Genomic DNA, 26833 nt, shown 5'->3' on the forward strand with positions numbered 1-26833 from the left:
CATTCTACAGCATAAGAAGTCAGACCACAAACGTATTTTTCATTCAGATCAAACGAAGGCCTACGATGTTGCGAGGAATGGACTGTTAGTAATGCAACACGTTTTGGACAGGCTTTAAACTGTATTTTTCTGATATTTTAACAAATAAGCTTTCTTCCTTTTCTGTCTTGAAAAGTACATATCATTTTATACCACCTTGAAATGTTTTTCACACACAATAATGTAGTTTTTCAGCAATAACAAAGATAAATCTCTATCTTTCTTAAACTTTCCACGAGGTATGAAAAGTAAAAAGAGAGGATTGGAGAGAGGAGAGGGGAGAGGAGAACATTTTTGCGAAATGTATTTTTTAAAATATTTTTCTTGTTGCTTTCTGCTTGATCCATGGTAGCTTTGTAGACTATCTTACGTTTGTTCTGCGTGATAGCCAGGAAATTAAATACCACCAAATTACAGATTAAAACCAAAGTAACAAGCTTGGCTTGAAAATGTAAGAAGTAGAAACTAAAGATATATATTTAGGAGTAAAAAATATAGGAGTAAAAGTAAAAGATTGTCAGAAAAATGTATAGTGAAGTAAAGTACTGATACCAGTAACAAAGTATTTGTACTTCGTTACTTCCCAACTCTGGTATTGAGACATTAAGACTTTTCCCAACCTCATGCTATATTCCATACCATGTCAGCCTCATGTTGTTTTGAATGCATTCTTTATTTATGTCATTATGCACCATTATATTTGTGAGTAGCCTTGATTCATTTGAAGCTGAAAACCCCTGGACGGTGTGTGTGTGTGTGTGTGTGTGTGTGTGTGTGTGTGTGTGTGTGTGTGTGTGTGTGTGTGTGTGTGGTTGTGAGTGTATCACTCAAAGCTATCACATTGCACTTAGATTTTAGGCTTTGTAAAAACTGGAAGATCTTGCACTAACATTGCCCCCTAGTGGCAGATATGACCGACAACAAATGGACTACACATGCACAACTCATAATCATTGGACTCAAAACCATGTGTCTGACAAAATCTACAAAAACAATCTGACAAAAAGCCTACCCAAAAACGAAAATATCTCCGAAAAATTATGCACCGGGTGCATAGTAAATAAGTAAAAAAAAAAATGAAAAGATGCCTTTCCATATTTTTCTAGGCCTACCCAAAAAGATTATTCTGGCTACGCCCCTGGTATGCAGACAGGCAAGTTAGTTCGTTTTTTTTCATAAGTGGTAGAAATATGCCAAGGAACATCCTCTCTGTGTATTGCTTTGCTGATAACCCTGGCCCCCAAGAACAACTTCGGTCTTCATATGGTCTGTCTGTAATTATGCTGACCTGCCAATGTTGTGCAGGACTGAGGCAGCTGTCACAATGCAAATGGCACCACAGCAACATCAAACGCAAATAAATTCAGATCCATTTGGGTTCCTTTGTTTTTTCAGAAAATGAGATTAAAGACACAGCTAAAAGGGGGATGATAATCCACCCGCTGTGTTCTGCAAACTAAACAAGTAGGCCAGTACAACAGCAGTTTGAATAATTGAGAGGATGAAATCTCATTTTACAGGGGCTTGGAGTGAGCGGCTCTGTAACTAAAGCCCGCAACCCACTCAGTAACCCTGCTGCTTAGCAACCCCTCTCCAGAACAATGCTGCAAATTTGCAGCGTGGCCGCAGCTTCCCCGAGACGCTATAGGGCTGCTCTGACACCACCAAGACCTTAGCTTCACATAAACTATGTTTAACAGCTATTGTGTTATGAATCTCAGATCGAGGTTTAGGTGTCCCAACACAACAGGAGGCCAAGAGACACTGCTGGTGCGGAGTCATGATTTTACACAGTGGTTGAAGCCTGTGTTGTAAGGCTAATTTCTTTGAGGGTTGGATTAAATGCACATATTCTCTACAAAAACACGCTACAGACATTTATTGTGAATAAATTCACTGCTAATGAAAAGAAGATTTGCACATTGGTGTTCAGTTATGATGTGTATCCAATCTGGTGTATTGCCCCCTCCCAAATTCCTGGCTACCTATGGAATGCCGAGTTAGTCAGAATTAAATAAATAAATAGATGAGTAAATAAATAGATAAATACATATAAAAAATATATATATGGCTATGAAATAAATTCTTGCATTAAAAAAAGATGGCAATAAATATATAAATATAGCATAATATAATTATATAGCTGAATCCATTTACCTACATCAATAAATAAACACATTTACTTATTTAAAAATGACTTTTTTGTAAAGACAAAATGTATTTATTTCATGCAACTTTTATTTGCTACGGCCACATTTATTTTTTTTTTTTAGACTTTTATTTCCTAACGTCACATATATTTCGGAACACCACATTTATTTCTGTGCTGTATTTATTACCAGTCTCACATGCAAATGAGAGGGGCGTGGTTGTCTTCAGACCAACCGTATGTTATGTAGAGCACTTATCCGCCCAAGTACCTCTACAAAATCTACAATGTGTGCCAAAATGATATATCCTGACAAGCCATGCTGATCAATTTGATCTACTAAGGCCAGAATGCGATCTCTGACACGAATAATATCTTCCATCTTCTCTGGAATCTAGGTGTCCCTATCTGCCTTCGATCTTGTGCAGCTGCGTTGGTCTGACGATAACCACGCCCCTCTCGTTTGCATGTGAGACTGGAAATAAATACGGCACATAAATAAATGTGGTGTTCGGAAATATATGTGACGTTAGGAAATAAAAGTCTCAAAAAATAAATAAATGTGGTATTAGGAAATTAAAGTCCCATGAAATAAATAAATGTCGTCTTTACAAAAACGTCATTTTGAAATAATTAGTTAATTATTAATTATTAATTAGGTAAATGGATTCAGCTATATAATTATATGATGCTCTATTTATATATTTATTGCCATCTTTTTTGAATTTAAGAATTTATTTCATTGCCATATTTATTTATGTATTTATATATTTATTTACCTATCTATTTATTTATTTAATTCTGACTAACTCGGCGTTCCATAGCTACCTGGCTGTCCATGAAGAGGAAAGGAGAGGCAGTTAGAACCGAAACTGTACTGTAGCTAGTGGTACGTGCCAGTGGAGCGAGTGGTACGTGACAGTGGCTAGTGGTACGTGCCAGTGGAGCGAGTGGTACGTGACAGTAGCTAGTGGTACATGCCAGTGCCTCCACTGGTACGTGACAGTGGCTAGTGGTACATGCCAGTGCCTCTACTGGCACCTAGCGGTACGTGCCAGTGGAGCTACTGGTACGTGACAGTAGCTAGTGGTACATGCCAGTGCCTCCGCTGGTACATGCCAGTAGCTAGTGGTACATGCCAGTGCCTCCGCTGGTACGTGACAGTAGCTAGTGGTACGTGACAGTGCCTCCGCTGGTACGTGACAGTAGCTAGTGGTACGTGCCAGTGGAGCTACTGGTACGTGACAGTAGCTAGTGGTACATGCCAGTGCCTCCGCTGGTACGTGACAGTAGCTAGTGGTACATGCCAGTGCCTCCGCTGGTACATGACAGTAGCTAGTGGTACGTGACAGCGCCTCCACTGGTACATGACAGTTACTGTTCTGTTGATAGTGGTATGCAAGTGTCTCGTGGCAGTTGCATTGGGTGTCTTGCAGCTTTTGTTTACTGTCGTGTAACTGCCCCGCGGCCATTTTAGAATAGAATTGTTTAAGTATGTGTGGCGGCCTGCGGAAACCCGTGGATGTCGCGGCCGCTCATTGTTGGCTATAAGCCATAAAAGATCGAAAATCGTTTTCTGTCAAAATTGAGATTTTTGATGTTTTGTATCGTTAACACCCTAAACTTCATTGTAATGTACAAAAAGTATATGATTACTTATGAAAAACTATTAATTTCAACGGTTTTTGGACGTGTCAGCTAGCAAATCGAGCAGGCAAATGCTTAATTTGCCTGCTCTTTTGAGTGCTGCAGCAGCCCATAACAACCGATCAATGAAATAACTTGCTGAGAAGTTATTAATGTAGCCTATACTTAAACTGACATTTACATTCACAACGTCATTACGAACAAAAGGATTTTCTCCCATATCACTTTATGACACAGGTCGACTTTAAAATTATGTAACTTCAGTTGTGATAAAGATATCTGAGTGATTTAAACAGATTTGTATCCAGGAGTTTGTAGTTTCCAATATGTATAATACCCAGAAAGTACATTTGCAATCATAGGGTGTCATTAATTGACAAGGTTCTTCATATGAAAATAATGAACTATTATTAACAACTATATTTACTCAGAGTATCGAAACGCAAATGTAGGCTACCTATATTGACTTCAGTTATTACAATTAATGATATACGCCACTAGGAGGCGCTGATAACAATGTGCATTAGAGACGAGAGTCTACAGCGGTGGCTCATGTGCACGCTTAAATTCAGTTACTCTGAGTAAAATAATTTGTTACTAATTCATTACGTGTGTACAAGTCTGCTTTACATTACAGTCACACAATTACACTATATGCAATATAATGTTTAAATCGACTACTTTGTATGGTGAGCTTGTAGTGAGACATCAAAAGTATGGTTTGGAGTCTGTTAGCACGAACAGTTTAACTTATTTTTTTAAATAAAAGTTTATAGCCTGTTCTCCTATTCTAAAATGGCCGCGGGGCAGTTACACGACAGTAAACAAAAGCTGCAAGACACCCAATGCAACTGCCACGAGACACTTGCATACCACTATCAACAGAACAGTAACTGTCATGTACCAGCGGAGGCGCTGTCACGTACCACTAGCTACTGTCATGTACCAGCGGAGGCACTGTCACGTACCACTAGCTACTGTCATGTACCAGCGGAGGCACTGTCACTACCACTAGCTACTGTCATGTACCAGCGGAGGCACTGGCATGTACCACTAGCTACTGTCACGTACCACTTGCTCCACTGTCACGTACCACTCGCTACAGTACAGTACAGTTTCGGTTCTAACCGCTACTGGAGAAAAGGTCACATTCGTAAGATCACAGCTAGCCAAATCCAAGCGCATTTTTGTTACTTCAGTGGAAATACCCCCACAGTAGTTAGTGATAGGATGATCCAATATGAGACCATTGGTCCTAAATACCTCTAATATTCGATTCTACTGTTTTGTTGTCAGGCCTATATTAAGCCTTTACATTAAAACCGATACAGATGGTTTATCTATGAGAAAAAAAATCCACGTTTTCACGTAATTTTCCTTTAAGATGATGTAAAACGTTACTCCCTAGGACGGTTTCCCGCACCGCTGGATCAACATAATCTCGACCGTCTTTACGCCGTGCCAGTCTGATAGTCACCGTTCAGTGGTTTGGAGTTTGGAGAGATGGGCGCGCGCTGGAGTCCCATTTTTAATCTGGTGGTATTCCCGCGCGACAGCCTGTAGGCTACGTGGACAGCAAAACACAGATCTAAACTGATTAATGCTCTTCGAGGTCAATTGGACTGTAAATATCTGCGGGAAGGACTTTACGCACCACAAAAACATCCTTGTCATCCTAAACAGTAGCATCGACATCTCTTTAACAGACGGGTTGTAGAAAGTAGTTGATTAGTGTAGCAGGCCGAGAAGAGAAGAGGATTACTTTCATGGACCAGCATCAATGGCAGGCACTGGAAATAAATATAAAGTGTAGGGCGAAGCGCTTTAGTTTCGATGGCATGCACTGTGGTCAAACATTTACGCATTCAGTCAACCGGAGGATTTAGCTCTTGAAATGTGTGCGATATATATAGGGCATTAGCCAAGGCATCAAGTAAATTAACCCTGGGAATTAAACTTTTTGGATAATCTTTTTTGCGTGATTTAAAGCTGGTTTCGCGCTTTAACTAAGAATGTCACTGAGCGAGAATGGCCTAACCCTGCCGGCTAAAGAGCAGGGTTCGATCCAGTCGGACGTTGTTGAACTGAATGTGGGAGGACAGGTGTATTATACTCGCTTTGGTACTTTAACAAGCATCCCAAATTCTTTACTCGGAAAATTGTTCTCTAACAAGAAAGGTTCATCGAACGACATTGTAAGGGACCTTAGAGGACGATACTTCATCGACAGAGATGGTTTTCTGTTTCGGTATGTTTTGGATTACCTTCGAGATAAACAAGTCGTTCTTCCCGATCACTTCCCTGAGAGAGGACGGCTGCGAAGAGAGGCGGAATACTTTCAGCTGCCCGAATTGATCAAATTTTTGACCTCCGATAAATCTAAACATTGTCCTGATGATTACAGTGATTTCGATGACAACAGCGACCAAATATTTTCTCCGTATGCCCTGGACCGGAGGTACGGCTACATAACAGTCGGGTTCAAAGGACATTGTAGAGAAATTCAGACTGATTCCAAAGCGAAGAAAGTTCCAAGAATCTTTATTAGCGGCAGGGTTGGTTTGGCTAAAGAAGTTTTTGGAGACACGCTAAATCAGGGCCATGACGTGGACAGGCCACCGGACCGGTATTCCTCTCGGTCCTATCTCAGATTCCGGCACATGGAAAGAGCATTTGATATGCTCTCAGATAACGGTTTCCACATCGTTGCCTGCTGCTCCTCTCTGACGTCGTCCTCTCTCAGTCATTACACAGACGAAAAGGTCTGGTCCAACTGCACGCAGTACGTCTTCTACCGTAAGTGAAACTTATGTCCACTCTCACATCAAACCTTCAGACCGTAGTTTTTTAATGAGCAGGATGTCGTTGTGCTCGAGGGTAAATTCTCCAGAGCAATTTAAAAAATGCTACATAATCGCTGCGCAGGGCACTTGCACGTGAACCGACCATGAAAAGGCCGTTGTATGGAGTCCTGCTTTCTCTCCGCATATACCGTTCAGGTCAGCTCTTCGGCTGCCTACCTTGTGCTAGCACTGCCAGGCCGCTGTGCTGCTACTCACTCATCAGCCTAACTATCTGTGACTACCTGCAGCCTGTCAGCCCAAGGGCATGGGGACATGAATAATATACAGCAGCACAAGCAATGCAGATCTCCACATCCCATATTGAACCCTCCACTTAAACCAGCAGGGCTGATGCTGAAGAAATGACACAACACCAGACCACCAGACACAAGTTATTCACTTTGGGTTGATCTCTTATTTGGAGTGGGGTGTAGGTGCAGCAGATGGCCAATTAGAGAGCATTGTGTTCATTCCTCCAAACGGATCTCCTTGGAAACTGAGGCAAGCCGGGTGATCTGGTCCCTTTCCTTGACACCAGCCCTTGGCAGATTGGGGGAGGACAGAGGAGACAGAGAGCTGGGAAGGGAGGAAAGGAATAGAGATGAGAGACCCTAACCCATTGGAGAAACGGCTTATTTTCTGATACAAAAACTGAACAGTCAAATGTCTAAGACTGTGAATGGCTGATAGGATGAGACGCAGTGATGATGTGCGAAAGGTGGTGGGTTGTAATTCAGTCAGAGGTATAAACTTGTTTAGTTTTTTTTATTCTGACAGAAATTCAAGTTTCAAGTCCCAGTGGTTCTGTGAAAATGTAGGTCGTCATTTATAAAAAGATATTTAGATTTTAAATTGGGGATGACAGCATTGCCCTAGTGATAAAGTACTGTAATCTTGGCATCGAGAGCTAAGTGTCTCTCTGGTTTAGATGTACATCCAGCTCTAACATGGTGGTTAAATACATCTAGAAAAATACATGAATTGATGCAGAACTACATGAGAGCTGTTAGACATCTTGTTTCTGAACATAATGGCAGCTGTTCTGCATCTTGTTCTTTAAGGTCAGGTCATGATTAAGAGTGTTTACCACAGGGATCCCAGGTGGACCTCAAACAGGTAATCAGCCTCCAGTGTTTCCCACAGATTAAAAATAAATTTTTGGTGGGGGGGGTCGCCCATTATCTGCCCGGGGGGGTTGGGGGGGGTTCCATGTCAGACCGGGGGGGTTAAAACTTTGTTAACAATTCGTTACACAGAACCATATTATATTAAATAATATTAATAAAAAATGAATCACACGCCCAACCTAAAATACACACATTTAACACCCTATACAAAATTCACACCCCATTCAAGTCCTATCTGCCAGAAACGGAAGAAAATAAATGAGTTTCCTTATCCTGAGACCTGCTTTCAAATCAAATCAAATTTATTTGTATAGCCCTTTTTACACGCAAGCATGTCACAGAGGGCTTCACATATGCCCATAGAACTGCCCCTCAACCAACCTAAACCCTCAAGGAAGACAAGGAAAAACTCCCAAAAAACTCTCAACAGGAGAAAAAAAAATGGAAGAAACCTTGGGAGGAGCAATTCAGAGAGGGATCCCCTCCTCCAGAGACGGTTGGTGGGAGAGAGGAGCAGAACACAGGCTAAACATAGTCATACAGTGTCGATGGGTTTTTAAAACACCAAAATCCATTATTCAACTTTATAGATGTAGGACAGGACCGGGAGACTCGCGACCAGGTCCAGCGTTGGCTGACCGACGACCAGGCAGGTGCTGACAACTCAAACCCCCCACACCACAAGGGATGTGTGTGGGGGGGGACAGAGAGAGGAGAGCAGGGATTAGAGAATGCCAGGAGCAGCTAACAGTTACAGTCATAATAGAATGAGATCCCCACCGGTCAAGTGTGGACTGGTGCAGCAATTTAACAGAGCAAAAAAGGGGAATTTGATGCAACCCCACACACCAAGACAGCGACAGCCCCCCTCATTTGGAACATGAAATCTGTTCCAGGGGAAGAGAACTCTAAAATAAGTTATACTTAAAGAATAAGGATGGAAACAACCCGTCCCCCGTTGCCTCCAACTAGTAACATACTTACCTTTAACAGTCGTAGAATTGACTAAACAATAACGTTTTTAACCTAATTTTAAACGTCGAAACAGTATCAGACTCCCTAATTGAGACGGGTAGTTTATTCCAGAGAAGAGGCGCTCTATATGAGAACGCCCTACCTCCAGATGTTTTTTTCTTAATTTTGGGAACCACCAGATAGCCGGCATCTTGAGATCTAAGTGTCCTTGCGGGGCAATAGGGTGCAAGGAGACCGGAGAGGTACAGTGGTGCCAATCCATGCAGAGATTTGTAGGTTAGTAGTAGAACTTTGAAGTCAGCTCTGGCTTGGATAGGGAGCTAGTGTAGAGAGACAAGAGTAGATGTTATGTGATCAAACTTTCTTGTTCTGGTCAATAGTCTAGCAGCAGCATTTTGCACCCGCTGTAAATTTTTTAGGTGGGTAATTGGGAGGCCAGAGAACAACACATTGCAATAGTCCAATCGGGACGTAACAAATGCATGTATTAGTTTTTCGGCATCATCCTTTGAGAGAAATTTTCGTAATTTTGGCAATATTACGTAGATGGAAAAATGCAGTTCTAGTAATTTGCTTAATATGGTACTCAAACGAAAGGTCTGGGTCCATTGTGACTCCTAAATGTTTTACTAGCTGGCTTTGAGAGACTTTGACGCCGTCTAGGTCTAAGGTCAGATTGGAAAAATTATTAACATATTTTTTAGGACCGAAAATTTGAACCTCGGTTTTATCCGAATTTAGAAGAAGGAAATTTGCAGTCATCCTGCTTTCTTACCTGCCTGTTTCTACATCTGTTTGTCCACCTCACCTGTTGCTTCAGCTGGCTCTCTCACAGCAGCATGTTGGATGCTGTCCTCCTCTCCTACTCTTTCTTCAATGCCTAACGAATCTATCTCTTTTCTCTCCCTGACCCTGTCTTTCTGCTTGAGCACCACTGGTTGAAGCCTGAAAATATTTCTGGGGAAATTGTGGGGTGTAGTAGTTACTGCACTACTACAGAAGTGTAGTAGTTAGCTAGCTCTACAATTTACCGGGGCTAGGTCTGAATCTAGAAGAAAAACGGAGCTGCCAGCTGTAGGTATATGCAGGTAGCAACGCTACTGTAGTGCTAAATAACTATTTAGCTGGTCGGCTCCATGATGCCGGTATGCAGTATAGGGCACGTGAGATTGCTCACCAAAAGACCAAAGAGGAACCCACTTGTTTAGCAGATTAACCCTTGTGTTATCTTCGGGTCATTCTGACCCATCAGTCATTGTGACCCACCGTCGTATTGCGACAAATTTACCGCATACAAAAACAAAGTGAAGCATTTTCTTTTAACCGTTGGGCTGTCTCAGACCCCCCACATTGCAAAGGTTAAAAGAAAATTATTTTTATTTGTTTTTGTATTGGGTAAAATTGGGTAAACACAACGATGGTTCGTTATGAACCTTTGGGTCATGTGACCCGAAGGCAGCACGAGGGTTAAGACATGTTCATAGGTACCTAGCGAAAAGTAACCTTAACTTTCCTAGACTTTTAGCAATGGTACTAATGCTGACGGCTCGCTGATATCGCTGTCTGTCTAGAACGGCATATCTATGCGTCGTTGCTAACGTGTGCTGACGCTGTATGTGAGAGAGACGCGTGAGTGACCGAGGGAGAGCAGGGAAAGGAAACGCAGCTGAACGAATACGCTGCGTGTTTTAAATAGCTAAACAACATTTTTTAAAGAACTAGAGAGGGTACAATTTCTGGGGAAATTGTAGGGTGTGCTTGCTTGCGTCGGTTAGACAGGGGTCCGTTTTTGAATGACATTTTTACAACTGATTTCTGTATATTTTATATGAAAATGCATAGTTATTATTTATAAAGATTAAATAGATTTTTTGCTGCTCATTTAGAACTGAAAATACGAGTGAAGTGTAGAATGAAATAGATGTCTTCTCATTTCCCCTGCAAGAGGCAGCCTCATCGTTGAATCAAAACGAATACATTTGGCAGACCGGTGTAAAAATTGACCTAATCTCTATGACTTAAACGTCATTTTAAGTTTTTCCCTTCTTGTGATATTTTCAGGCATGTAGCCTACTCATTGCATTCATTCATTAATAAAGAACCCCCTTTGAAGATTATTCTACGACGTTACCCGGCAGTAGAAGATGGAATCGCGATTCAAACAGTACCATCTGCTAACTGAAAATATGCCCCCCAAAACGTAAATAAGCTTGACATTTATTTAGTGGAAAATCGCTCATTCATAAAAAGCTCACTGGTAGCGACCATTGTCAGTAACAACGCAAAATGCGATATAGCCCTGTGTGGAGAAGCTGCCCCGGTAAATTGTACTACTACGGTACAGTACTAGTAGACTACTGCTGTGTTCGTCTTGGTAGCGATTGCGTTGGTTGAATTGGATTTAACGTTCCGTTGTATGGTTTAGGCTGAAATTAATTATTTTCATGAACAGATTGACAACGTTTAGGCTGTGGCAATGAAGTTCAGGTTAGTAGTTAGATAGACTTTTGATTTAAGTAAGGAGAGTGCCGAACATGTTCTGTCGCCGTTTGACTTCCTAAACAGTTGTGTACTGTAGATGTTTTTGTAGTGTGTCTCGCGTAAGCTACAGCGTTGCAGTTAGCTACACTGGTTTGAAACCACAGGTAATGGTAATTTCACCAACAAATCGTTTACTAATGTCAGAATAAATCCTACAACGAAAATGTATATGTGAGGAATGTGTACTTGAAAACAGATACATTATAGACCACTGTAGTATGTGTTGCCCGGGCAACACAGGCTATAATGTCATGATGCTAATACTTCAGTGAAATAGTAGACTACTGTTTCCGAAAGTAGATGTACTTCCTTAATAATATCAGCTTATATTGTAGTTACATTACACATCACAATTGTGTGTCATATCACAAAGTAAAATGAGTAAATAGTTATCACCCTGGCCTCTTTGCTTGTGGCGTTTCTGCAGCTGCCTTGCAGTAAAGCTATAGTTAGCCTAGCTATCCCTGAACAGATGCGAAACGAATGTTCTGCCAAAGGTAGTCACGCGTGTTTTCGTGACGTAGTGACGTTAGTAACGTCAGTGACTGTGGCTAGAAAATTAGCTGCCTTGCAGTAAAGCTATAGTTAGCCTTGCTATCCCCCAAGTTAACAGATACGAAACGAATGTTCTGCCAAAGGTAGTCACGCGTGTTTTCGTGACGTTAGTGACGTAGTGACGTTAGTAAGGTCAGTGACTGTGGCTAGCAAATTAGCCACCGTTAGCTTCACTTTTCGCCACAAAAACTTAACTTCAGCCTAAACCATGCAACGGAACGTAAATCCCAATAGAAGCAACTCAATCGCTACCAAGACGAAACTTTTGACACCTAGGTTGTCTAGGTAGGCCAAATATTGACTGAGTTTTAGGGGGGCAAAAAAATAAAAAAATAAAAAAATAATAATATATATGTGAGAGAACAAAGGTTGTGCTCTCGCCGAAGGCTTGAGCACACCCAATAACGAAACGCAATGTGGCTGCCGGTATTGATTCTGTGGCGCACCGCCACGAATTAGTCTATGTGTGGGAAACACTGAGTCTCTGCATGCAGGGATCAGATTGTTTATCTCAGGTACAAGCGACACAGTCTGCTACCATTGGGAAGTCAGGTGGCTGAGCGGTTAGGGAGTCGGGCTAGTTATCTGAAGGTTACCGGTTCGATTCCCGGCTGTGCAAATGACGTTGTGTCCTTGGGCAAGACACTTCACCCTACTTGCCTCAGGGGGAATGTCCCTGTACTTACTGTAAGTCGCTCTGGATAAGAGCGTCTGCTAAATGACTAAATGTAAATGTACCACAGTGTCCCCACTGTCCCTACATCCCCCATGCCAAGAGCAGCAGCAGCTGGCCACCAAGGGCTGGTGGAGAGGGAACTCCAGGATTGCTGTCAAGAGAGTGACTTGTGACCCTGATGGAGTTGTAATCATTTGTCAAGAAGGCATCGAGAGGAAGATGGAGAGGCCATGAAAGCAGGAAAGGGAGAGAAGGACGGAAGAGAGACAGAGAAGAGGAAGGAGATAAGTTACACTATAAGAAGACGATAATGAAAACTGAACCTGAACCCTAGCGTCCTCCAATAGATGGTTGGATGGATGTTGCGATATGGGAGGAGGAGAGAGAGGGGGGGAGTGGAGGTAAAGAGAGAGAAAGAGAGGGGGGGAGTAGAGGTAAAAAAAAGAGGTGGAATGGAAAGAGAGCGGGAGCAGACAGACAGAGGAGTAGTGGAGGTTGAGAGAGACAGAAGGAGAGAGGGGGAGTGGAGGTAGAGAGAGACAGAAGGAGAGAGGGGGAGTGGAGGTAGAGAGAGACAGAAGGAGAGAGGGGGAGTGGAGGTAGAGAGAGACAGAAGGAGAGAGGGGGAGTTGAGGTAGAGAGAGACAGAAGGAAAGAGGGGGAGTTGAGGTCGATGTTCCCTTTTCGTCTCAGAGTGAAGCAAATTGTAAAGACAATTAAACAACATGAACCGTTATAAGTGCAAATGTACCTGTAGAAAAACAAGCAACAATAATAAAAACAATATATCACAGCGAGTACAAAAATTTAAATCAGTTACCACTAACCACAAGAGCAACAAGTCTCTAAGCAAGAGTCATTGTGATCCTTGAGGAAACTAACATCGGGTCAAGCAAACCATTCCCAAGTACCGTTGTACTCCCGGAACAAGTGCGTCTTGAGCCTTTTCTTGAAGGTGGAGAGACAGTCAGTGTCTCTGATGGAGGTGGGGAGTTGATTCCACCACTGGGGGGCCAGACAGGAGAAGAGCTTGTGTTGGGACCGGGCGGTCTTGAGCGGTGGGACCACCAGGCGGTTGTCTGAAGAAGACCGTAGGTGACGGGTGGGGGTGTAAGGCTGCAGGAGAGACTTGATGTAGTCGGGTGCAGTCCCGTTCACTGCTCGGAAGGTCAGTACCAGGGTCTTGAATCTGATACGGGCCGTGATAGGTAGCCAGTGGGGAGAGATGAGGAGCGGGGTAACATGGGAGCGTCTGGGTAGATTGTAGACCAGGCAGGCCGCTGCGTTCTGAATCCTCTGAAGAGGGCGGGTTGCACATGCTGGGAGACCAGCAAGCAGCGAGTTGCAGTAGTCCAACTTGGAGAGGACAAGTGCTTGGACTAGCAGCTGGGTGGAGTTCTCAGACAGGTATCTCCTGATATGGATATGGGGTAGAGAAAGAGAGAAGTGGACACAGAGAGGAATGGAAGGAGCAGGATGGGGAGATTGTTATTCCTACTGAAAAAGGTGAATGTTGCACTGAGCTAAACCTAACAGACCAGGTTCTAACCCAACCCTAATCTCATCTCACTTTCTATATCCCTCTCCAACCATCTCCTCTCTCCCCTATCTCCATCTTACTCTTTCACTAGCTCTGCCCCTCCCTCTCTCCTCTCTCTCTGTCAGTATGTCTGTCTGTGAGGACAGCTGAGCCCTAGAGTGTTGAGCAGTTCCCCTCTCCTGTGCTTGCAAGGACACTCTGGCCTCATTTCAGAGTTAAAAAGCAGATAAACAACAGCACTGTAGAGTGCTACTAGGAGGAAGCATCTGGAACAGTCTGAGGAGAAGGAGACAGGAGGAGGAGACAGGGGGGACAGAGGTGGAGGAAACAGGATGAAGAGACAGGATGAGGAGACAGGATGAGGAGACGGGGGGACAGAGGAGGAGGAAACAGGATGAGGAGACGGGGGGAGCCGTGTGTGATGAGACCATGTAGGAGCCGTGTGTGATGAGACCATGTAGGAGCCGTGTGTAATGAGACCATGTAGGAGCCGTGTGTGATGAGACCATGTAGGAGCCGTGTGTGATGAGACCATGTAGGAGCCGTGTGTAATGAGACCATGTAGGAGCCGTGTGTGATGAGACCATGTAGGAGCCGTGTGTGATGAGACCATGTAGGAGCCGTGTGTGATGAGACCATGTAGGAGCCGTGTGTGATGAGACCATGTAGGAGCCGTGTGTGATGAGACCATGTAGGAGCCGTGTGTAATGAGACCATGTAGGAGCCGTGTGTAATGAGACCATGTAGGAGCCGTGTGTAATGAGACCATGTAGGAGCCGTGTGTGATGAGACCATGTAGGAACCGTGTGTGATGAGACCATGTAGGAGCCGTGTGTAATGAGACCATGTAGGAGCCGTGTGTGATGAGACCATGTAGGAGCCGTGTGTAATGAGACCATGTAGGAGCCGTGTGGGATGAGACCATGTAGGAGCCGTGTGTGATGAGACCATGTAGGAGCCGTGTGTGATGAGACCATGTAGGAGCCGTGTGTAATGAGACCATGTAGGAGCCGTGTGTGATGAGACCATGTAGGAGCCGTGTGTAATGAGACCATGTAGGAGCCGTGTGTAATGAGACCATGTAGGAGCCGTGTGTGATGAGACCATGTAGGAGCCGTGTGTAATGAGACCATGTAGGAGCCGTGTGGGATGAGACCATGTAGGAGCCGTGTATGATGAGTTGAGCCACACAGGCAAGTAGTGGACATGTCCCAAACTTCAGACATGCTGACATTTGCATGCTAGCATGTGTTATAGTCAAACACCCTCAATCTGCACAAGTGTCTATGTACTGTGGAAAATCCCCCCTTTCTTTCTGCCCCCCCACCCTTCCTCTCTTTCTCTCTCCTTCTATCATTCTCTCTCCCCTTCCTCTCCCTCCCTCCCCCCCCCTCTCTCCCTCTCTTTTTCCCTCCATCTTCCTCCCTCTATTTTAATCTTCCTCTTTTTCTCTCTCTTTATGACTCTTATTCTTTCTGGAAAATATTAAGCTTTGCATTTGTATCTGTCTGTCTATCTCTCTCCCTCCCTCTCCTCTCTCCCTCTTTGTCCCTCCCTCTACTCAATCCCTCTCCTCCCTCCATCTCTGTCTTGCTGTAATATTGATGAGCTCCCAAAGCATCAGTAGAGAGATGTTCTGCTGTGAGATCCCCAGACATCCTCTAAGGGACTATGATAAACATGAGGCTCCAACTAACACAACCAGTACCTTCCTGAAAAGATGCTGTGGTCCCTACACACTCAATACAGCAGGGACCAGAGTGGGTTCATGGAGGGGATTTAACCCAGGTCTTCTCTGTACCAAGCCAGGTATCATCCACTAGCACTAGAAACCTCCAGTCTCAGTATGGCCACTAGACCACCTCTGCTGAGTACTCAAACACATTCAGAGTAAAGGATTGCTATCACAGCACCAAGCTATAGATAGCATCCTTGGTTCAAGCCAGCAACAGCACACGGAAACACAATGTCTGACTCATGAATCATTTGTCTGGTATTTCAGAAGCTCATTTCAGAAGCTCAGAAGCTCATTTATTTTCCATGCTTGAGCTTGGCTGTTGCTAGTTGAGTTGTTGGGGTGAATAAGATGGAACATTCTGCTACCGTCAGTACATTACCACTCATTTTCCTCCTGTGTCTTGAAACTTTTATGATGCTATTACTGGGTTTGGGCCGGGCTTCTCTGGAGACACAGAGAAGCTCCCCCTTTCTCCTCCCTCCATCCCTCTCTCTCCCCCTCTTTCCTCCCTCCATCCCTCTCTCTCCCCCTCTCTCCTCCATCCCTCTCTCTCCCCCCCTTTCCTCCCTCCATCCCTCTCTCTCCCCCTCTCTCCTCCCTCCCTCCATCCCTCTCTCTCCCTCTCTTTCCTCCCTCCATCCCTCTCTCTCCCCCTCTCTCCTTCCGCCATCCCTCTCCCGCTCCCTGTGTCTGTAGTTGTAGGAGCCGAATCCATCAATGGCGTCTTACATACATGTCGTTCTTGTCGAAAAGTCCAGGGGGTAGTGTAGGTTTGGATTTCAGCAACAGAATATGGTTTGGGGAAAGGGGCTCTAGGTCCTGTGGGTCACTAGAGACGGTAGTGATTGGGCTCTACTTCACATGAGACGGTTTGCAGTCCCTCTTCATCCAGAGTCTGTTGTCTCAGAACAGAATGGAGCACCTGTCTTACGGAACCAATAAGCCGCTCCCACACCCCTCCATGGTGGGATGCTCCAGGGGGGTTGAAACTCCACTGTACGCCCTTTTGCAGTATTGGTCCATGTATTTGGTTCTGATTTAGAAATGAGAGGGCTTCCCTTGGCTCTCTCTCAGCCCCAACAAAATTGGTTCCATTGTCGGATCTGATACATTTCACTTGCCCTTATCTACTAATGAAACGCTCTAGGGCATTGATACACGAGTCGGTGTCGAGGGAGTTGGCTACTTCAATATGCACAATATGCATGACCCTACTGGTCATGCATGTGAATAACATGCCGTATCTTTTTACAGTTTGTCTCAATTGCTAAGACACATTTCTTGAATGTGTACTGTGTTTTCTCCAAACTCTAAACACATATCTTCATATGTACACTGTTTTGGCCAAACCCTTGACTTTTGATCCAAAATCAAACACTGTAGTCAAAACCATATTATCTATAAACCTAATTTTGCATTCAAAATACACACAACGCCCTAAAATAAATTCAACCTTTTGAATACCCTTTACAAACTGCTGGGAGGAATTGAAAACACTATTATAAAAAGGTTTTCAAGAAACATTGACTATAACTATACTGTTAGTCAACAACACAAATGTATTGCTGTAAATTGTAATTTGGGGAACGGCTAAAGAAATAAACAAATAATGTTTACCTGGGTAACAGGGCTTGAGTACGCAACAGTGCTGTTCATTCTGGGTCAGCATCCTATCTCTGACCAGGGTCAGGCCAGAGATTTTCCTCAACATCACAGGCAATTTTTTCTCAAGCCAAACAGCAGGGAAAATGCCCTTGAATGCCTGAGCCATCCCTGTCAAGACTCCAGAGCAATGTTCTTCTGTTATAGGAATTTCTGTCATGGTGTGGCATGGATCTCATTTGAGATTGTTGTTCTTCTTACTCTTCCTCTGCCTCTTCCTCTCCCTTGTCCACCTCCTCTCATTCTGACAATTCTGCCTCTTCCTCTGATATTTGCATCCATGATTTCAAAGTACAGATGAGCTTACCTTTGTATTCATTCCAAACCCCTGATTGCTTGTTGAGTATATTTGCTTGTTAGTGCTTACACATGGATAATTAGTTGTTAAGGGTGTTTGAATTGCGCTGGTTTGAGTTTACTTATCAAACAGCAGTGTTTTCTGAATTACATAATGGTGATAATTGTGTCTTAAAGTGAGAGGTGTGTTTAGACTTTTGCAAAAAAGTGTGAATGAACCTGAGAAATGTGTCAAAAAGGGTAAATTGTGTTAAAATACTGGGGTACATGGTCTTTCTGCTGGGATTTGGCAAAATGGTTTTGTGAGGATGGCTTACACATACAATTTTTGTGTGGTAGCAATAGAGGAAAAACTGTAATAAGGTGCGTCCTCTCTTAATTTCACTAGAGCCGAAATAATCAACACCCACATTTGAAAATGCAGGCAGGTCTGGCTTTCCTGTGGTAGGTCAGCCATCTTATGCTCTTCCATTTTGGCTCTGTGCCCCCTGCACACAACACATTAATTTAGTGTCCACAGGTGTAGTAGGGCTGAATCTGCTCCCTCCCCTGGGGAAGTGTTGCTGATTGAGTGATGTCTGTGGATGTTTTACATTTACATTTAGTCATTTAGCAGACGCTCTTATCCAGAGCGACTCACAGTAAGTACAGGGACATTCCCCCGAGGCAAGTAGGGTGAAGTGCCTTGCCCAACGACACAACGTCAGTTTGCATGACCGGGAATCGAACTGGCAACCTTCGGATTACTAGCCCGATTCCCTCACCGCTCAGCCACCTGATTCCCCGATTTTATGACCATATTTTAATTGCTTGATTCTATGTTGGGTTAGTGTTTAGTCAACTATTGTTGCCTGCAACAGACAAATACTGAACATTGAAAAAGGAAGTACATTGTTTATATTTTACATCCCTCCCTCCCGTTTATTCCTCCCTCACTCCCCTTTCCTCTCTTTCTTCCTTCTTTCCTTCCCTTCTTTTCCTCCTCTCCTGGCTCCTTCTTGCGTGTGTGTGTATGATGTGTGTGCATATGTGTGTGTGTGTGTGTCAGGCGGGCCCTCCAGATGGTCGTCCTCACGCTGCGACTGCTGCAGCCGGGGCCGTGAGCGAGAGAGCGGCACTTCTGTTAATGAGCTGTCTACTTCTTGCTCTGAGACCCAATCAGAGGCCAGCTCTCCTCAGGGGACGGTGATCTGCCGGCCCCCAGTCAGTGCTCACATGCTGGACCGGACAGGCCCCGCCCACACACTGGACCGGACAGGCCCCGCCCACGTGGCCGCGCAGGTGGAGCTCATGCGGCACCAGACGGACCTCCTCCGTGTGCGCACCATGGGTGTCCGCCAGCGGGAGCCTGCCAAGAGGAAAGGGAGGGACAAGCTGACGCCCGAGCAGGAAATGGAGAAGTGCATCCAGGACTTTCATAGGATACGCATCCCGGAGCACTTCCCAGAGCGGAAGCACATGTGGCAGTCTGAGCTGCTGATGAAGTACAGACTCTGAAGGAGGCAGGGGGGGGTGGAGTATTTAGATCCTGTTAGAGAGACACTAAAAAGATGCACAGAGAGAATGAAAGAGAGGGAAAGGAGTATGAGGTGAGTGTAAGGGCACCATGCTGTTGCATGCAGGGTGACTAGTTACTGCACTGACTGCACATAGGTCAGCTCTTCTACATGCTGGATAGAGTGATGAAAAGCATGCAGAACAGAACATTAATGGCGTCATGGTTAGTTGGCCGAGCTAAAGGCTCTCTAAACCAAACCCTAACCTTGATCACACCTGACCCTAACCTTGACCCCAACCCTGACCCTCACCTTGACCCCCACCTTGACCCCAACCCCTGTGCTTGTTGTTGGATGACTGTCATCCCTCTTCAGGCCTGGTTGAAGACTAAGGCCGAATCCCAATACTCTGTCTTACCCCTACCCCTTAGCCCTAGCCCTTAGTTTTTGCACGTTCCCGTGAGAGTAAGTGGTGTCCCAATACTCTTTTTGATCGAGGGGTTCGTAGCTAAGACGAAGGGGTATACACCCCTTAAAACCAAGTAAGCTCGGGAGCTTACTTGAAACCTAGGGGTATGTTGATACAGCGCTACCTGCAACAATGGAGGACAGATCATCCAGAGTACATTTACATTTAGTCATTTAGCAGACGCTCTTATCCAGAGCGACTTACAGTAAGTACAGGGACATTCCCCCGAGGCAAGTAGGGTGAAGTGCCTTGCCCAAGGACACAACGTCAGTTGGCATGACCGGGAATCGAACTGGCAACCTTCGGATTACTAGCCCGATTCCATCACCGCTCAGCCACCTGACTTCCCTAGTAGAGTACCATAAATGTAATATTATTTAAGCCGAGGGGGCAGGGGTAAACTAAGGGCTAGGGGTAAGGGGTAGGGGCAAGGGGTAGGGGTAAGGGCTAGGGGCAAGACAGAGTATTGGGATTGGGCCTAACACCTGTACACTCCCTGATGCTGTCAGACTCATGGCTGATTTAGACCAGACAGCACAATATAACTCAATTATCCCAAATGAGCAAAACTCCAGCACTGCATGTCATTTCTCCTCTGTAGCAAACGGAAAATCCAATCAAATGAAAACAAAACATCAAAATATATGCAATTTGTGTGTTTAGAGGAATCAACCAGCACCATCTAGGTGACTGAAGCAAAACTACAACGAGGAAAGCACTGCCTGATTCTTTTTTTGCTTTTACAAACAATATTTGTCCACCCTTGTCATTATGTGTAGAGCGTAGCTGAGATGTTGTGAGTAGGTCAAGCTGATGGGTATTGAACTCTGTTCATACGTATGTATAGAAACAAAAACTATTAAATGAGTTGAAAGTGTAACAATAATTGTTTTACTGACTCTTCAGATTTTAGTACAGGAAGTGATCATTGTGCACCAAATTAAAGTATGATTAGGTTTGGTTAAAGTAGGTAAAGCTCTGTGAAAACTGTTGAAGTGAAAGTGTAGTTTTAAACCAATCCTTCTTATTGTTATCCTTTGTCATGGAAATTTTGGAATACAGTTATAATGTGTGTGTTTCATATATGAGGAATGTGTTTTAATGGAAGTCTAAAGTTGGTCAAGAAGAGTCAACTCCATTTGGTAGAGATGCCATTTGCAGTTTATGACACCTAACTAGGAGACGTGAAGTCTAAGAGACGGGAAGTCTGGGTGACCTGAGAGAGTTCTTGTCACCTGGGGGGAAGAGACAGCTGGTCTGGAGACAATGTGGATTCAACTGTATTGTTATTGTGATCTGAGGGAGCAGTTTAACGGATCAAGCTGCTCTGACCCTTCCTGTTGCATTGGGTGGGGGTTAATCAAATACTTGTTTGAAGTTGCCCACACAAAGGACAGTTGACCATTTGACTGGTGAACTCCTGTGGTTTTACTATCTACTGGTTTGGGGAGAGATGCCACATTTAAGAACTGTGGGAACTTGATATGGAGTCAAACTGTCACTGAGCAGTGCTGACCAATCACAGAGTTCAGAGGAACCATTTGATCTAAAGTTTATATAATGTAGGGTTTTGGGGTTGTTCTTCATCACTCTGGCGAACGACCTGTGGCTAGCACCTCCTTCGTTATGACTGATCACAAAGTACTTTGTTAAATCTTGATTTGTACAAGCAAAATACATTTATTGTAACCGCCATCTCTTGACTATTCAAATTTACACAGTGCCACTTGAATTTCCACCATTACACCTTATTTTCAGAAGGAGTTTTGAAACAGTAGTCAAATCAAAATCAATTTGTATAGCCATTTTTACAAGCAATGTCACAGAGGGCTTCACATATGCCCATAGAACTGCCCCTCAACCAACCTAAACCCTCAAGGAAAACAAGCATAAACTCCCAGAAAAACTCACTAGAGGAGAAAAAATTAAAGAAACCTTGGGAGGAGCAATTCAGTGAAGGATCCCCTCCTCCAGAGATGGTTGGTGAAAGAGAAGAGCAGAACACAGGCTTAACATAGTCATACAGCAGGGAAGTGTCAATGGGTGTTGAAACACCAAAACCCAGTGTTCAACTTGGGTCAGTTGGTAAATGTCAGTATAAGCAGAGGTAGCCACAGGGCTGGGGACTGTGACCGGCGCAGCATCACAGGCCGGGGGGTGAGGAAAGGGACCGGGAACTCGCTGTCGTCCGTCAGGGAGACCGGTGTCCACTGGGCGACTAGATCCAGCTTTGGCAGACTGTCACAGATCGACGTCCACTGGCAACCAGGTCCAGCTTTGACTGACCCAGGCAGATGCTGACAGCTCAAACCCCCCACACCACAGGGGATGTGTGGAGAGGGGACAGAGAGAGGAGAGCAGGACTTAGAGAATGCCAGGAGCAACTAACAGTTTCAGAATCAGAATGGGATTTATTCGCCATGAAAGTTTGCACAGACAAGGAATTTGCTTTGGCAGGAAGGTGCATACAATAAACATATAGGGACCTACAATTTAAATATGTGGACTATCTATACTAAGGGTACATAAACTAGCAGTACTAAGTGGGATTAGAATTGAATTAAATATACAATAAAATAAAATATAAGTTGCCGTAAATTACAATATAAAAATACAAAAATACAAATACAAACGTACAAGATACAGTTTTGTAATGCAGTGCAAAAAGCACTGTGTTTTAAGCAGGAAGTCATAGTAATATAGTAACAGTAATATTAGAATGAGATCCCCACTGGTCAAGTGTGGACTAGTGCAGCAATTTAGCAAAAAGGGTATTTGATGCAGCTCTAGACACTAAGATAGCACCAGCCCCCCTCAGTTGGAACATGAAATCTGTTCCAGGGAAGAGAAACTCTAAAATACGAATAAGAAGCCCCGTCGTCCGTCGTCTCCAACTAGTAACAGAAACAAGAACAGGAACAATATACAGTAATAGGTTTACTTTAATTGGGAAATCAAGATGGGGCAACATGAACATATAGAAGCTTTATTTGTCATTTGAAAGTTATATATGATACATACAGACAAACACACACTTCAGGGTTACATTGAAAGTACATATACACACACTTTAGCAGTCGTAGAACTGACTAAACAAAAACGTTTTTTACCTAATTTTGAATGTCGAAACGGTATCAGCCTCCTTAACTGAGACAGGTAATTTGTTCCAGAGAAGAGGTGCTCTATATGAGAACGCCCTGCCTCCAGCAGTTTTTAAATTAATTTTGGGAACCACCAGATAGCCGGCATCTTGAGATCTTAGTGTCCTTATGGGGTGATAGGGTGCAAGAAGACCAGAGAGGTATAGTGGTGCCAATCCGTGCAGAGATTTGTAAGTTAGTAATAGAACTTGGAAATCAGCTCTGGCTTGGATAGGGAGCCAGTGTAAAGAGACAAGACTAGATGTTATGTGATCCTACTTTCTGGTTCTGGTCAATAGTCTAGCAGTAGCATTTTGCACCCGCTGTAAATATTTTAAGTAGGTACTTGGGAGGCCAGAGAATAATACATTGCAGTAGTCCAATCGGGATGTAACAAATGCATGTATTAGTTTTTCAGCATCATTCTTTGAGAGGAAATGGCTATGGCTATGTTACGTAGATGGAAAAATGCAGTTTTTAGTTTAGTTACTTAGATCCTTCCTTTCTTTTTTACATTGTAATGTGTATCTGCTCTTCACAAGGAAACGTGAAGATCAACGACTAGCTGAGCATCAAGAAACATTTATAGAAAGCACTATTTTTAGCAAAAACTGATTCTGCAGTGTCGCCACATTGAAACAAGAGAAGGGGGATGCTAGGGGGAGGAAGAGAAGGCTGGGGGGAGAAATAAGAAGAGGAGGAGAAGGAGGCTAGGAGGTTTGGGAGAGAGGAGGAGAAGGAGGGTGGGAAGAGGAGGGTGGGAGAGAAAAGTAGAAAGAGGCTGGGAGGAAGAGGAGAAGAAGGCTAGGGGAAGCTGGAAGGAGGAGACTGGGAGGAGACTGCGAGGAGGACAAGAAGAAGGAGGAGGCCAGGAGGAGGAGAAGGAGGAGGCTCAGAAGAGAAGGCTAGGAGGGGAGGAGTCTGGGAGGAGGAGAAGGAGGAGGCTCAGAAGAGAAGGCTAGGAGGGGAAGAGTCTGGGAGGAGGAGAAGGAGGAGGCTCAGAAGAGAAGGCTAGGAGGGGAGGAGTCTGGGAGGAGGAGAAGGAGGAGGCCGGGAGGTGGAGGAGACTATGAAGAGGAGGAGGCTGGGAGGAGGATTCTGGAGGCTGGAGGAGCCACTGCCGCAGCAACCAGAGTAAGCAGCTGTGATGATTGATGATGCAGAGTCTTGGCACTGCCAATGTCCTCCAACTGAAAGTTAAGCTTCTCAGAGTCTCCACGGTGACGAAGTAGAAGCACCTGCCTCTGAATGGAGCCTTATAATCCAGGCCACAAAGGAGCAACGATCCTCATACTATGAATGCAGCATAAGCAGAACATTTCTTTAAGTCGTAGCTTTCTTGCAGCTCAGTTTTAGACTTGTATTAATGTTTAGGTAGTAACTATAGGAACCAAACAGTGTGGGATTGAAGGGGGATAGATCTCCTGAATCTTGGTGAGAGTGTAAAACTGCTTTTGAAAAATTATAAAGGACATTTTCTTCCCCTCTGCTGACAGTCCTGTCTCCTTCCCTTTTCACCCCTGCTACACACACAGCCCCTGCTACACACACAGCCCCTGCTACACACACAGCCCCTGCTACACACAGCCCCTGCTACACACACAGCCCCTGCTACACACACAGCCCCTGCTACACACAGCCCCTGCTACACACAGCCCCTGCTACACACACAGCCCCTGCTACACACACAGCCCCTGCTACACACACAGCCCCTGCTACACACAGCCCCTGCTACACACACAGCCCCTGCTACACACAGCCCCTGCTACACACAGCCCCTGCTACACACACAGCCCCTGCTACACACACAGCCCCTGCTACACACAGCCCCTGCTACACACACAGCCCCTGCTACACACAGCCCCTGCTACACACACAGCCCCTGCTACACACACAGCCCCTGCTACACACAGCCCCTGCTACACACACAGCCCCTGCTACACACACAGCCCCTGCTACACACACAGCCCCTGCTACACACACAGCCCCTGCTACACACAGCCCCTGCTACACACAGCCCCTTCTACACACACAGCCCCTGCTACACACACAGCCCCTGCTACACACAGCCCCTGCTACACACACAGCCCCTGCTACACACACAGCCCCTGCTACACACACAGCCCCTGCTACACACAGCCCCTGCTACACACACAGCCCCTGCTACACACAGCCCCTGCTACACACACAGCCCCTGCTACACACACAGCCCCTGCTACACACAGCCCCTGCTACACACACAGCCCCTGCTACACACAGCCCCTGCTACACACACAGCCCCTGCTACACACACAGCCCCTGCTACACACAGCCCCTGCTACACACACAGCCCCTGCTACACACAGCCCCTGCTACACACACAGCCCCTGCTACACACAGCCCCTGCTACACACACAGCCCCTGCTACACACAGCCCCTGCTACACACACAGCCCCTGCTACACACACAGCCCCTGCTACACACAGCCCCTGCTACACACACAGCCCCTGCTACACACACAGCCCCTGCTACACACAGCCCCTGCTACACACAGCCCCTGCTACACACACAGCCCCTGCTACACACAGCCCCTGCTACACACACAGCCCCTGCTACACACACAGCCCCTGCTACACACAGCCCCTGCTACACACACAGCCCCTGCTACACACAGCCCCTGCTACACACAGTCCCTGCTACACACACAGCCCCTGCTACACACAGCCCCTGCTACACACAGCCCCTGCTACACACAGCCCCTGCTACACACACAGCCCCTGCCTCAGCTGGATGCCTCACTGGGAAACATAGCACCTCTCCTCCACCGCTAAAAGCAGATACATTTAATCTCTCCCCCACTTTCTACCTCTCTCTCTCCATGATCTGAATCCTCGAGAGCTGATGAGAAATCGATTTATCAGATTTCACATATCAAGTGTTATCATATTGGCGTATCCAGGCACCAAAGCCTCAGATCAACCTTAGATCCTTTTCCCCTGGCAATAATACTGCCCCTCCCATCCAAGCCGCCCTATCCCACAAACTCAATCAGAATCAGAATGGGATTTATTCGCCATGAAAGTTTGCACAGACAAGGAATTTGCTTTGGCAGGAAGGTGCATAGAATTAACATATAGGGACCTCAAATTTAAATATGTGGACTATCTATACCAAGGGTACATAAACTAGCAGTACTAAGCGGAATTAGAATAAAATAAAATATACAATGACCCTTTCCAGGCACACCCTCAGACGACAGGATCAATTACCCCGCTGATCAATACTGTTTCTCATAAACTCATAGGCTCTCCTCACACACACACACATTCTTCCACATGCACAAACACACATGCACAAACACACACATACTCATAGACACACACACACTCATAGACACACCAGCTACCCCAACATCCAGTCAGGTATAAAACCTTAAGTTTGAGGTTCTAGAATCTAGATAATAAGGTGCTCTTCAGAACCCTACATGGTTCTTACTAACCTGAAATTGTTTTTTAAACAAAGGTGACCTCAACCCGACAAATGTGTTCTGTAGATAAAGTTGAATAAAATCACGAAGGGATTTATATTCCTTGTCTTCCTAGTAGAGTTGCAACCATTTTAAATGTCTTTATGTGGTTTTCTCCCCTGTGTGTTCCCACAGTACCAGACCAGTCTGCTGACAGCTCAGGTCTGCTGCCCTCAAGGAGCTGCCAGTTCCACATCCAGCTACAGAGGAAACTACATCATGCATTTATTTACAGGGTCGGGAATAAAACATCTAAATCCTGACTAGGAGAGTGAAGAAGTCTACTAGCAGCCTGCCTGAAGCACATCTACAGAAATAACCCCAACATACAAACTCTGCTCCCGTCAATCCGTTTATTTAGGTGGTTGTTGCTCCTCAGCCTATGCAGGGGAAGTTAGGGTTGGTGTGGATGGCTGACGAACGGTAAACACATA

General features: G+C 44.9%; 1 protein-coding gene across 2 annotated transcripts; it reads left to right on the top strand.

Moving 5' to 3' along the window:
• The first annotated feature begins 5302 nt into the window (after window positions 1–5302).
• On the top strand, window positions 5303–26833 carry LOC134032965 (BTB/POZ domain-containing protein KCTD16-like). 2 transcript variants are annotated; one of them, XR_009932064.1, is made up of 3 exons: window positions 5303–6631; window positions 18838–19378; window positions 26535–26833. XR_009932064.1 is itself a non-coding variant. In XM_062477040.1 (2 exons), exons 1-2 carry the CDS (start codon window positions 5848–5850, stop codon window positions 19284–19286), a joined length of 1233 nt encoding a protein of 410 aa, XP_062333024.1. In that variant the 5' UTR covers window positions 5303–5847; the 3' UTR covers window positions 19287–19778. The 2 variants fall into 2 exon arrangements, 1 of the variants encoding a protein (XP_062333024.1); XM_062477040.1 differs by lacking the exon at window positions 26535–26833 and having other exon boundaries at window positions 18838–19778.

The sequence above is a fragment of the Osmerus eperlanus genome, chromosome 13 (genome assembly GCF_963692335.1).
Source record: "Osmerus eperlanus chromosome 13, fOsmEpe2.1, whole genome shotgun sequence".
Lineage (NCBI taxonomy): Eukaryota > Metazoa > Chordata > Actinopteri > Osmeriformes > Osmeridae > Osmerus > Osmerus eperlanus.